At 43.0% G+C, this 12,652-nt stretch overlaps 1 protein-coding gene across 8 annotated transcripts in view; it reads left to right on the forward strand.

Annotated features, from left to right (window-relative positions):
* The first annotated feature begins 8 nt into the window (after positions 1-8).
* CE1H17orf67 (chromosome E1 C17orf67 homolog) overlaps positions 9-12,652 on the forward strand; it is a 34,961-nt gene continuing 22,317 nt past the window's right edge. For 3 of the 8 annotated variants that reach the window (XM_078437341.2, XM_078437342.2, XM_078437340.2), the window contains exons 1-4: positions 201-295; positions 1,534-1,771; positions 4,850-5,052; positions 12,016-12,116. In XM_078437341.2, the coding sequence (XP_078293467.1) occupies positions 1,734-1,771; positions 4,850-5,052; positions 12,016-12,116 (342 nt within the window). In that variant the 5' untranslated portion in view covers positions 201-295; positions 1,534-1,733. Of the gene's footprint in view, positions 99-127; positions 296-1,533; positions 1,772-4,849; positions 5,053-10,832; positions 10,942-12,015; positions 12,117-12,652 lie in introns of those variants that run through there. The other 5 variants (XM_081791244.1, XM_081791243.1, XR_013552014.2 and 2 more) reach the window with 5 other exon arrangements.

Below are 12,652 nucleotides of genomic sequence, written 5' to 3' on the forward strand. Positions count from 1 at the left end.
CCAGCGAAGGGCAGAGTGAGCCCTGCGCACGCCGAGCCGGGCGGCGCGGCCGCGGGCGGGGGCGGGGCCTGCGGCGCGAGCCCCGGGGCGCAGTGGAGGTGAGAGGTGGAACGCGAAGGCAGACTGGCCTGGGGGAGAGGGTGGAGCCGGGTGGGAGGGGCGGACTCCGAGGGCGTGGCTAAAGGAGAGCGGTGGGCGGAGTAACCATTAGGTGAGGTACGTAGAGAGGATGCAGGTTTGAGCGGTGCCGGTCCGTAACCCACAGTATAGGAAGTTCTAGTATGAACGGTTTACGGTAAGCTTATCTATGACCTTCAACTTCTCCCACCTCCTTCAGTGGCGGAGGTGGGAGCTGGCACAGTTTTGAGTGTTGGGAGAAAACTGGCAATTTTGAGTATTATATACTGAAAGAATGGGACAATCCAAGTAAAAAATTGGTAGATGTCACCTGAGCTAGTTGTTCATTAAACCCACACTGGCTTAGGGTGAGCCAAACACTGTGCCAGGAGCCCCAGCTGCCACAGGGTGCCAGTCCTGTTGAAACAAACCCGACAAGAAGCATTACTTTAGACCTATTAAAAAAATGGCTTACTGCACCCCTGCTTCCATCTCTGCACTTGCTAGGCACCAGGCTGAGTTTATCATTCCCATTTTTCCAGATGAGGAAAACTGAGGCGCAGAGCGGTAGACAAACATGCTTGATGGCCCATAGGCAATGTTGGGACTGAGATCCCTTCATTTTAACTTGGCCATCCAAGTTAGCTTCAATCCAAATTAAACCATCAAAGAGAGAGTGTCTCTTATTTTGTTACATCTCTAAAAACCTTGCCTCTGGGGATCTTGTTAAAATGCAGGTTCTAATTCCCTTTCTTGGGGAAGTGGGGTGAGAGCCTGCATTTCTGGCACATGGTCAAATGATGCTGATGTTGATGGTTCCTGGGCTGCATTTTGAGTAGGGATCTAAAGTGTTTAACCATCTGGATTATAAAGATTGGTGGCAGACTGTGGTGAAGTGAGAAGACTGTGTGGCTTGGATCAGATGGATCCTGGCCATACACATCTGTGAATCCTATTGGAAGCAGAGCCCTTAATTTAGTTTCGATTTGAAAACGTAACAAAGGATATACTTTAAAAAATTGAGGGGTTTAAAAAAATTCCCACTATAGAACATTTGGAAAATGTAGAAAAGTAAAAAGAGGAAGAAAATTATCCGTCTCTCACCCCGAAGACGACCTGTATTTGAACACCGAGGCATATTTTTTATTTTCTATGGAAACTGTGGTTTATTTTTTTCTGCACATAATTTTGATTATATTCTCCGTCTGGCTATTTTTTTTCATTTACAAAATAACTTTTCCATGTTTCTATGAATTTGTATATAACGGTTGCATAGTATTCCATTCTATGGAGATAGTTCACAGTTGTGAGCTTACCTCTGTTTTTGGCCATTTGTCTCTAATATTTATATTATATTTATATTTGTCTCTAATAATATATAATGTTTGTATATGATTTATCATTCTCATTTTCCAGACGAAGAAAACTTGCTTGATGTCATACAACCAGTAGTCAACCGAGTTGGGGCCTTGACTTCAGTTAGTCGGATGCCAAAGCCTACCATGCTCTGAAGCCAGGCAGGTGGCTCAAGATGTGGTCTTTTGACCGCCTACATCAGCATCATGGAAGAATGTGGATTCCCAGGTCTTGACTAGGTCTCTCCAATCAGAATTACAATGGAGCTGAGATTCTGCCTGCTTAACAAGTTCCCCAGGTGATCCTTTTATTTTCTTATTCAAACTTTTTTGGGGGGGTTTAATTGTGAAATATATCACATGTTCAAAATATCTAATGAAACATATAAGCACATATACGCAGTTAAACATACGTGCAGTTAAAAACAATAATAGAATAAATACCTGTGTAACCCACCACACAGGTTGACGTATTGAACATTCGGAGCCTCTCCTGTGCCCACCTGATTGCTAGCCTCATCAGGAAACAACTACTCTCCTAATCTGTATATCCTTCATTCCCTTGCTTTTCTTTATAATTCTACCATCCCTAAAGTAGCCCCCCCCCCCCCCCCAATATAGTTCTGTTTTGAAAAACAAGCCCAAACCTGGTCCTGAGGAGATGAGCTGAGTAGAGTCTGGGGCAGAGTCTGAATCCAGCTTCCCCGAGGAGATCCCCACCACCCCCGGGGACATCAGAGAGCATGGTCTTGGGAAGATTGCTAATCACAGTGAGGACAACTGAACAGGGCTGTAGTTTGAACATCAGGCAAAAATCTGGCTGGGAGAGGGGCTGTTTTCCATGTTTCCTTCTTAGCTGCTTAGGACTTCCTTCAGATTCTTAGCACCTTGCTCAGGGAGAAAGGAGTATTCAGCTGATCCAGGAAAAACGCATAGGGCTGGGGGAGCAGGAACCTTGTCAGCTCATGGTCATCAAAGTATAAATAAATAAGAACCTGGCTCACCCAGACAGTCTGTCCTCAGTGTGTCTTCGGTTGTGATGTAGATCACACCTTGTGCCAAACTGGACTGCCTGCCCTCTGCATCGGAGCACAGGGGTCATCTTGGGATTTCCCTTCACCACTCTTCTGTTTGTACCTTCTGTTCTCTGGGTCCTGGCACTTGGCCTTTCTTGGTGAATTCTCTTGTCTTTCTGGAGCTCACCCATCAGTACCTTTAGGAACAAAGGTACATGGGAGGTATTGTTTTGAGTCCTTGGATGTCTACAGATACCCTTATTCCACCTTCCATTCCTGATTATTTTTCTGGGTATAGAATTCAGAGTTGGAAATGATTTCCCTTCACAACATTGAAGACATGGGTCCATTTCTGCTTGCTTTTAATGTTGCTGTAGAGATGTCTGACGCTATGCTTATTCCTGATCCCTTGAATGGGACTTGTTTGTGCTTCCTGGAAACTTGGGAGAATCTTCTCTTTTTCTCTAGTGTTCTGAAATTTCACAGACAAGTGCCCGGTGTGAGTCTGTTTTCATCTATATTGCCAGGTTTGCTGGGTGCTTTCAGTCTAGCAGCTCATGTCCTTTGGTTCCAGAATTACTTTGTTCATTTCCTCCTCTCTATTTTCTGTGATCTCCTTTTTTAAAAAAAAAGTTCATTTATTTATTTTGAGAGAGAGAGAGAGAAAGAGAGCGCATGCACAGGAGAGGGACAGAGAGAGGGAGAGGGACAGAATCCCAAGCAGAATCCAGCATCACAGATCCCGATGTGGGGCTCGAACTCAGAACCATGAGATCATGCCCTGAGCCGAAATCAAGAGTTGCATGCCCAACCAACTGAGACACCCAAGTGCCCCTATGATCTCTTTTTAAAAACTTCTCTTATTTAGATGTTGAAACTACTAGAATGTCCTCTTTCTCTCTATTTTTTAAAATAGACTTTATTTTTTAGAGCAGATTTAGGTTCACAGCAAAATGGAGTAGAAAGTACAGAGATTTCAGGTATTCCCATGTCCCCACACAGGCAGAGCTTCCCCCCACTGTCAGCATCTCCCACCAGAGTGGTGCATTTGTTACCAACGATGAACCTCCATTAACACACCATCATCCCCTCAAAGTCCCTAGTTTGCATTAGGCCTCACTCTTGGTGGGGCAAATTCTGTGGGTTTGGACAAATGTATAATGACATGTACCCACAATTACAGCATCATACAGAATAGTTTCACTGCCCTAAAAATTCTCCGTGTTCTGCCTGTTGATTCCCACCCCTCCCCCAATCCCCAACCCCTTGTAACCACCGATCTTTTTACCATTTCCATAGCTTTGCTCTTTCTAGAATATCATATTGTTGGAATCATATCATATGTAGCCCTTTTGGATTGACTTTTCTTAATTTAGTAATAGGCATTTAAGATTCCTTTGTTTTCATGGCTTGATAGCTCATTTCTTTTTAGTGCTAAATAGTATTACATTGTCTGGAATATTACTTATCAGTTCATTTATCCATTCACATACTGGAGGACATCTGGTTGATTCCAAGATTCGGCGATTATGAATAAGGGACTATCGACCTCTGTGTGCAGGTTTTTGTGTGGACATAAGTTTTCAACTCATCTGGATAAATGTCCTCTCTTTAAAAATATTTTTTCTCCCTTGCTTTGTTGTTGTTATTTTTTTAAACCTCCCTCCTCCTCTCTCAGTATCTCTCTCTCTCTCTCTCTCTCTCTGTCTCTCTCTCTCTCTCTGTTTGGCTCTATTTTTCTAAAATAGATATTTTCTAAAATAGCTATTTCCATTTTCTAAAATAGCTATTTCCATAGCTTTATCTTTGGATCTTTTTTAATTTCTAAGAACTTCTTTTTTGTTGTTGATTCGATTTTGGAATATTCCTTTTTTCCCCCCAACTTCTTGTTCTTGTTTCATGAGAGCAAAAATATCCTCTGAGAATTCAGAGGATAGTGTTGGATAGTTTTCTTCCCCTTCTCTCCGTGCATAGTCTCTGATGGCCCCAAGTTGCTTTTCCCTTTGGTTTCCTTTGTCTTCATCTTCTATGTGAGAGGCTTTCACAGATGTTGGATGATTCTTAGCTGCTTAAGGTTAGGGAATCCGGGCTAGAGTGTCTCTTAGTCTCTCTGAAGCTTATCATCCCAACTGAGATCCCACAGAGAAAAACAACACAGATTTCAGGATCTCTTCCCCAGAAGAATCAAACTTTTCTCTCCCAGTTGAAGGCCTAGCACTTTTCCTGAATGAAGTGTAATATGACAGCAGCCTTAGAAGTGGTTTCACAAATTATTTGGTCCATGTTCCACTCCCCTAGTGTGTTTATTTGTACCACCGTACGTTCCCACACTTTGCCAGTACCCCTGTCATTCCTGTTTAGGTTGGAGAGAAGCCTGGCCCTGGCCATCAGGAATCTGATGCTGACCTTGGCTGTCCTTACCTATTGGGCAGATGTACGCTGGGCCAATGTCCTGGACCCAGCACAGAAATTACAGCCTACTTGTGGAAGCCTGCAGCAGGCCAGAAAGGCTCCTGTCCAAGGCCAAACCATCTTGCCATTGTATTATTGCTCCAAACAGGAAGGTATGTGTTTGTGTAGAAGTCCTGAGGATATGAGAAGGGAAGCCAAGGGCACAGGGTGTGGAGATGGAGGGGGAATCAACTCCTATTGAAAAGGGGCCGTGTTTTCTTTTCTAATAAAGATGGATTTTTATTTCAACAATATATAGAATTATATATCTTAATATGTGCTTGATTAATCTCTATGTTATTTGGCCATTCAAAACATTTTTTATGGACTTTCCATCGTGTGTCTGAGAATGGGGTGGGTGTGTGTATGCAAATATAAGCAAAGATGATTCACAAATCATCTTTCACGGATGAGAAGAAGGAATGGTAAGAATAGTGACAACACCAACAGTGGTTTCCAAGTATTAGATCCTTGCAATATCTGTCAAGTACCTTACATACACTTTCTCTTTTAAGTCTCAAAACAGGGGCACCTGGGTGGCTCAGTCGGTTGAGCATCTGACTTCGGCTCAGGTCATGATCTCACAGCTCTTGAATTCGAGCCCCGCGTCAGGCTCTGTGCTCACAGCTCAGAGCCTGGAGCCTGCTTCAGATTCTGTGTCTCTCTTTCTGTCTGCCCCACTCCCACTTGTGCTCTGTCTCTCAAAAATGAATAAACGTTAAAAAATTTTTTTAAGTCTCAAAACACCTTAAGAGGAAAGTTATATTGTAATTATTATTCTTTTCTTATAAATGAAAAAGCAGTCATTTGGACAGTTAAGAAATCTGCCCAGTTACAGCTTCAGTGTGACCTAGGTACTAAGTTTCAGAGCTAGGATTCAAGCTCAGGTTTATTGATGGCTCTGTGCTCCACAATCTTGACCATTATATCACATGGCCTACCCAGTAGATATTCATTCACTTTTGAGTGAAGCTTCCGGCAGGACCCTGTGATTAGCTTAGACCCAATAGCACCCAGTTATGGACATACTACCCATCTCATAAGAACCCCTTGTGTTGGTTAGCTGTTGTCAGAGTGATGCTGTGTAACAAACCACTCCTAGACTCAGTGGCTTAAAATAACAATCATGTAATCTTAAGGATCTGCAGGTTATGGGCAACTGTACTTCATGCTGTGGTGGCTGGAAACTAGGTGGGGCTAGGTTGAGTGAATCTACTGCAAGCTGTGGATCTTTGTAGGCTGAGCTCCTTGCTCGGGTACATCTGAGTTAATTTTGAGACCAAGGTGCGGGGGCGGCTATCTGGAGGAAGCTCTTTTTGTAGCAATGGCAGCAATGCAAGAGGGCACAACTACCTGCACAAACACACTGCATATACCTTTGTCTGTGTTGTGTCTGATACCATCCCATTGTCTGAAGCAAGTCTCTTGGTTGAGCCCGAGGTCAAAGGGCGGGACTTCAATGTCATATGGCAAAGAGCATGCATATGTGGTGGTGGTGAAGAATTGGTGCTAATGATTTAACCCACCACACCTGCCCAAACCTGACATCTGCCTGCACAGTGTGCCTGTATATTAACATGTATATTGTTCATGTACAGCTTACAGAGTTACTACTATAAAAGTTATAGAAGAATTATACACCATAAAAATATAGAATTTATAGTCTAGTGGGGAAGGTAGACAAAAAAAAAAAAGAAAACAACTACAAAAAGGAATATTAGAAAATATTTAATTGACTCTGGGCCTAAAGAATGTGGACACATTATAATTCTCTTGGGACAGATTCAGCATCTTTCTATTTATTTATTTATTTATTTATTTATTTATTTATTTATAAAGATGTGCCCTTGTCCCTGAAGTTTCTTTAGCTGACAGAATTTGAAATCACTGTCTTATCCTTTTTAGAGAATATCTGGTGGGATGATGTTGGAGCTTGATGGTGTCAGGTTTTTCAGATCTTTAAACATCAGTGTAATTTGAGAATTCCTTTCATTTTTTGTTTTTTAAAGATTTTATTATTAAGTAATCTCTACACCCAAAGTGGGGCTCGAACCCACAACTCTGAGATCAAAAGAATTGCACGCCCTACTGATTGAACCATCCAGGTGCTCCGAGAATTCCTTTTAAGAAGAGGGAAGCCGACACAAATATCAGCTGTGTTCGGATGCCTTGAATATGGGTGGTAGCATTCTTCCTGTTGGTAGTTGGTAATGCAGAATTTCTAGGCCTCAGCATCTAATGAAGACCTTCAGATTGATTCAGATCCTAGGAAAATAGTCTGAGGCACTGCAGCAACATCTCTCTCCATCTCCAGTGGATTCTCTGGTATTCCTGGCAGCTTCTAGAATAGTTAACCTTGGTGGCCTTGTTTCTTTCCCCTGACCTTGGATGTCCCTGGTTCTGCTCTCTAGTCTGCCACCTTGTGGAGCTTTTGGGAATTGCACCTTCAACTGAGAGCCCTGCAGATTCACCTGATTAAATTAAAAAAAAAAACGCAAAAAAACCCACGTTTATGTATTTTTGACAAAGAGACAGAGAGTGAGCAGGGGAGGGTCAGAGAGAGAGGGAGACACAGAATTCAAAGCAGGCTCCAGTCTCTGAGCCGTCAACGCAGAGCCCAACATGGGGCTCAAACCCTCAAACTGAGAGATCATGACCTGAGCCCAAGTCAAACGCTTAACTGACTGAGCCACCCAGGCACACCCAGATTCACCTGATTGATCTGGCTTCTGCTTTCCCTGGGAATAAGGATAGGTGGTAGAAAAGAATTCTCCTCACTAGAGTGACGCTCACTACAAAGTGACCTTGCTCTTTTGGTTTTCCTATAGTTCCCCTTTTGGAACAATATGGGCACTGGCCCAGCCATAACAGCTGAAGAACGCTCTCCACCTGAAACCTTGAACCAATATGCCAGGGGAAGGGTGGGGGAGAACAGGTCCCTGACTTTCTCTAGTAGCACCTTTCCAGTCCACCAGAGGATCCTTTTTTCTTTTTTTTTAATTACAAAAGTAATACATGCTTCCTTAGAGCTTATAGTCCAGCGGAAAGAGACAGATTTTTAAAAGTAAACAAGTCCAGTATTTACACACTATGGTGTGTGCTAGGAGATGGAGTGTGATGGTAGTGGTGGGGAGTGGGCAGGGAACCTTCCTCAGGTTGGTGAAGGCAGGCTTGCGTGAGCAAGAGAACTTACAAATCAAAGCCTGAAGGATGAGAAGGATCCAGTCGTTAAAAGTGTGAGGAAAAGTATGTGCAAACGTCCTGAGGTGGGAAGAGTTTGTTAAGTAGAAAGTAACCACGCGTGGCTGGATTGCAGTAAGCTAGAGGGGTGTGGTTAGAGTAGGGCTGGAAAGAGCGGCAGGCAGAGATACCACAGGGTCCTGTAGTGCATGGTAAGGATTCTGATTTTGTTCTCGGTCCAGTGAGAAGATAAGAAAGGTTTCTTAGGCAGGGAAGTGGTGAGGTCCATTTCCTATTTTATATTTCTATTTTAAGAAGACCATCCTTGCTGCTGCATGGAGAATGCATCAAAGTGAACAGGAGGGGAGGTTGGGAGACTAGTTGGGAGCCTGGTGCCAGAAGCTGGGGGAAGAGTAACAGTAGCCTAGACTCAGGTGGTGGCCAGAGAGAAGGAAGGATCTAGACCCATGCCATCCAATATGGTAGCCACCAGCCACATTTGGCTACTGAGCACTTGAAATGCATGAACTTTTACATAAAATATATACTGTAGTTTGAAGACTTGGTGCAAAAAACCTCAGAAAATATCTCATCATTTGCTTAGTTTTATTACGTATCGACATAATAATATTTTGGGTATTCATGATACATAAAATAGAATATAAAAAAATTTCATTTTTGGGGGGCACCTGGGTGGCTCAGTTGGTTGAGTGTCTGACTTCGGCTCAGGTTATGATCTCGCGGTTTGTGGGTTCGAGCCCTGCATCGGGCTCTGTGCTGACAGCTTGGAGCCTGGAGCCTGCTTCAGATTCTGTGTCTCCTCCTCTCTCTGCCTCTCCCCTGCTCATGCTCTGTCTCTCTCTGTCTCTCAATAATAAATAAACATTAAAAAAATTAAAAAAAAATTTTTTTTACTTAAAAAATGTGGCTACTAGAAAAATTTTAATCATGTATGCAGCTTGCATCTGTGGCTCACATCATATTTTTATCAGACACTCCTGATATGGACAAAAGTTACTGAATTAAAAAAATACTTTCGTAGTAAATTTACATTGGACACATTAGAAATTTCTGGCTGGGTATACATTTTCTTTTTCTGGTCCACTGAAAGTATTTATTTGATAAAACAATACGGTTAGTGTTCGATTCAACCACAAGAGCAAAAGCAACGACAGATTTGACAATGCACATAAAAAACCACAAGGTACATAATGTGACAAATATCTATTTCTAAAATAATGCTCCTAAAATTCCTCAGTTACTGAAAACTGCATAAAAACGGAAGGACGTTAATAGCAACCGAGAGCATAAAACTGAAGATCAAATTCTGAGCAACTTTGCTGACAATGCATGATTTTTTCCTCTTGTTTACAATTTGTTCAAACTGTCCTTATACCAGCAGAGTGGATAGAACATTCAGGTTCAATATCAGTTGCACAACATTAGCATCAATTCGGACAACTACAGAGAGAACATTGTTTTCCTCTGAGCTGGGCAAAGTGACCACAGAAACAGCAGATCATTTCTCTGACTCGAGAATCTCATCCCCGTAAATGCCGCATATCTTCCAGACATTTTAAAGAATCTATTTAATAATTTCTTTATGTAATATTTACAGATGATTTGAATTTAAAAGAACTTCAGATTACTGAGATTTTATTGTCTTTGTAAAAGTAACCTTGAGTCTGAAATGGGCTGCTTACCCTTCTAATGGGCAGCAAATTGCAGGAGGCCCTTTTGGGCATAATGGGAAGAGCAGTAGCCTTTGAAGAGAGGAGAATTTGGCTCTACATCAGCATCCATAGTCTGTGAACTTGGATATGGTTTCACCTCTCCAAACCTCACTTCCTTATTTTTTTTTTTAACATTTGTTTATTTATTTTGAGAGAGATAGAGAGCAAGTGGGGGAAGGGCAGAGAGAGAGAGAGAGCGAGGGAGAGAGAGAATCCCAAACAGGGCTCGAACTCTCGAATGGTGAGACCATGACCTGAGCTGAAATCAAGAGTCAGTCTCTACTGACTGAGCCACCCAGGCGGCCCTCACTTCCTTATTTGTAAAATGGATATGGTGCTAGCTGCTGCTTATCCTTCATCTTTAATCACGACCACAAGGTAGGGACTGTTCCTCCTTTGTACAGGGGGGGAGACCAAAGTTCAGAAAGGGTAAGTGATTTACCGAAGGTTACGTTGCTAGAAAGAGGTGAAGCTAGGACACGAACCCTGGGTGTTCTGGCTCTGAAGTCAGCTGAAAAAAACATTTTCCCCTTTACTATGCTCCTTGCAAATTTCCCTACCTACCTCTGAAACTATTAGGAAGGTCAAACCTAATTAGTGAATGGGCTTTGGAGAGATGTCATACAATGTGCAAATGTAAGAGACGGTTAATGAAAGAGATGAAAACAGGAGCAAAAACAGACACTCACAAACCAGTGTATGATGTAGCTGCGTCTGTTTAAATGAAGTCAATATCACATGTTGCTTTCTCCAATTCATGCTCTGAAAGTCACATCACAGAGGGGTGATTTCCTTGCTCAGGATGAAAATTTATAGGGATTCGGAGGAAAAGTTTAGTGGTCATACTAAAAACTCAGAGTCAGATGCACTTAACATCATACCGTAAGTGTAGTTAGTCAGAGCATAAACAAGTGTGTGGGGGGGTGAGGGGATGGGGGAAGTGGGGTTGGGGGGGCGGAAGTGCTTCCTTTAAGTAGGCTGGCCCATTCAGGGGCGTTCATTCTGCAAGAGGCTGAGAGCGGAACAAAGACAGGATGAAGAAGCTATTTGTGCTTGTCCTCTGCCTCACCTTACTGACTTGCTTCTCAGGTGAGCGTGAACTCTGAAAACAGCCGTTTCTATGCTGACATGACAAGCTGGGATCAGTCTATTTTATATTTGTAAAATATTTTTTTCATTTCAAAGAATATGTAATATATAATAATTCAGTGCTCTTTTTTTCCTCCCTAAGAGCAGGCTCCCAGAATTGCTATCATTAGGGATAATTATTTTTCAGTCTTTATTTTTAAATTTTTTATTATTTTTTAAAAGTTTTATTTATTTAAATAATCTGTGCACCGATGTGGGGTTGAACTAATAACTCAGAGATCAAGAGTTGCATGCTCTACTGACTGAGCCAGCCAGGTGCCCCTATTTTATTAATCTTTAAATGTATTTGAATATTAATTCTCAGAAATGCTGATAAATCTTCAACTATACTGTCTTTTAGACTTCATATGACATCATCAAAACTTGACAGACTTTTATTTGATATCATTTGGAGTTCGTGCGTGATTATCAAAACTTAATATAATTTTATCATGATACCTTCTTTGAGAGATCATGTGTGATTATCAACTTTAACACAGTCTTGTTCTCACGGAGAATCTTCCAGTAACAACTTTTAGCTGATTTAGTGTTTTGGGGATTAGAAAAAAAAAGAAAAACCATCAAAGCAAAACTAAGGGACAAGAAACACATTGACCAGAGAACTGAAGAAAATGTGTTTTAAAAAACTTACTCAGGGGCGTCTGGCTGTCTCAGTTGGTGGAACATGCGACTCTTAGTCTCGGAGTTGTGAGTTCGAAAGATTACTTAAAAAAAAAACAAAAAAGAAAAAGAAAAAAAAATCCCGTATTCATTAAATTAGCACCCACTTTTAAAGAAATGCACCGTTGCAATAGGTAACTATGTTTATGTTGTGCAGCTTTGGCTCTGAGTTAGAAACAATTTAGAATTCTCCTCGGAGCTCTCTGGAATGCCACGTCCTTTGGGACAGGTCCCCGTGAAAGCGCTTTTGTGTTTGACCGAAATCGAACTTGCAAATCCTTCACCTTGGACTGTGAGATGGTGCACGAGCTCCTGTTGCGAGAGTCCCGAAGGCCCCTTCCTGACTTTTTTCAGGGGCCTCTCCGATTCTGATGGAAAAGGAGGCCAAGCAGCTCCTGAGATCCCGACGGCAGGACAGGCCGAGCAAACCCGGGTTCCCTGATGAGCCCATGCGGGTGAGTGCTGGGCTCCCGACTATTGGAAGGGAAAGTGTGATCGCTTGAATGCTCATTCACTATGAAACCCAGCCAGGTGCTGGCCCCACTCCAGCGTGGGCCACTAGACGGAGGTTCTGCCGGGTCTCAGGTGTCAGGTGACCTCAACCTTTTACTCTCCCCTTTTCTCCCCCGGAGGCTCGAGCCCCACACACCTACTATGCACACGATATTTCAAATGGAAACAGTGTGGCCGATGGCCAGAGTCCCAGGATCCCCTGTGGGCTGCCGGATGCCACCCCCGAGCCGGATGTCAGGGCCCTGTGTCCTGTGACTGGGGCCAACCCCCTCTTCCTCCTCTTCCCTGGGGATCCCAGCAAGCTGGACCAGCATCCTTGGCCAGCGATGCTCTGTCTGGTCAGGCAGAGTCTGTGCCCTATGGCCTGTGGGGGCTCTGCCCTAACCTTGTGACTCTGAGTTTGGTCTTTAGTCTCTGTCCTGCCCTGTGGGTTTGTGGCGGCCACCTGCCTTGTGTTTCTGAACCAGGGCACCCTTCC

This window comes from Panthera onca, chromosome E1 (genome assembly GCF_046562875.1).
Source record: "Panthera onca isolate mPanOnc1 chromosome E1, mPanOnc1 haplotype 2, whole genome shotgun sequence".
Classification (NCBI taxonomy): domain Eukaryota; kingdom Metazoa; phylum Chordata; class Mammalia; order Carnivora; family Felidae; genus Panthera; species Panthera onca.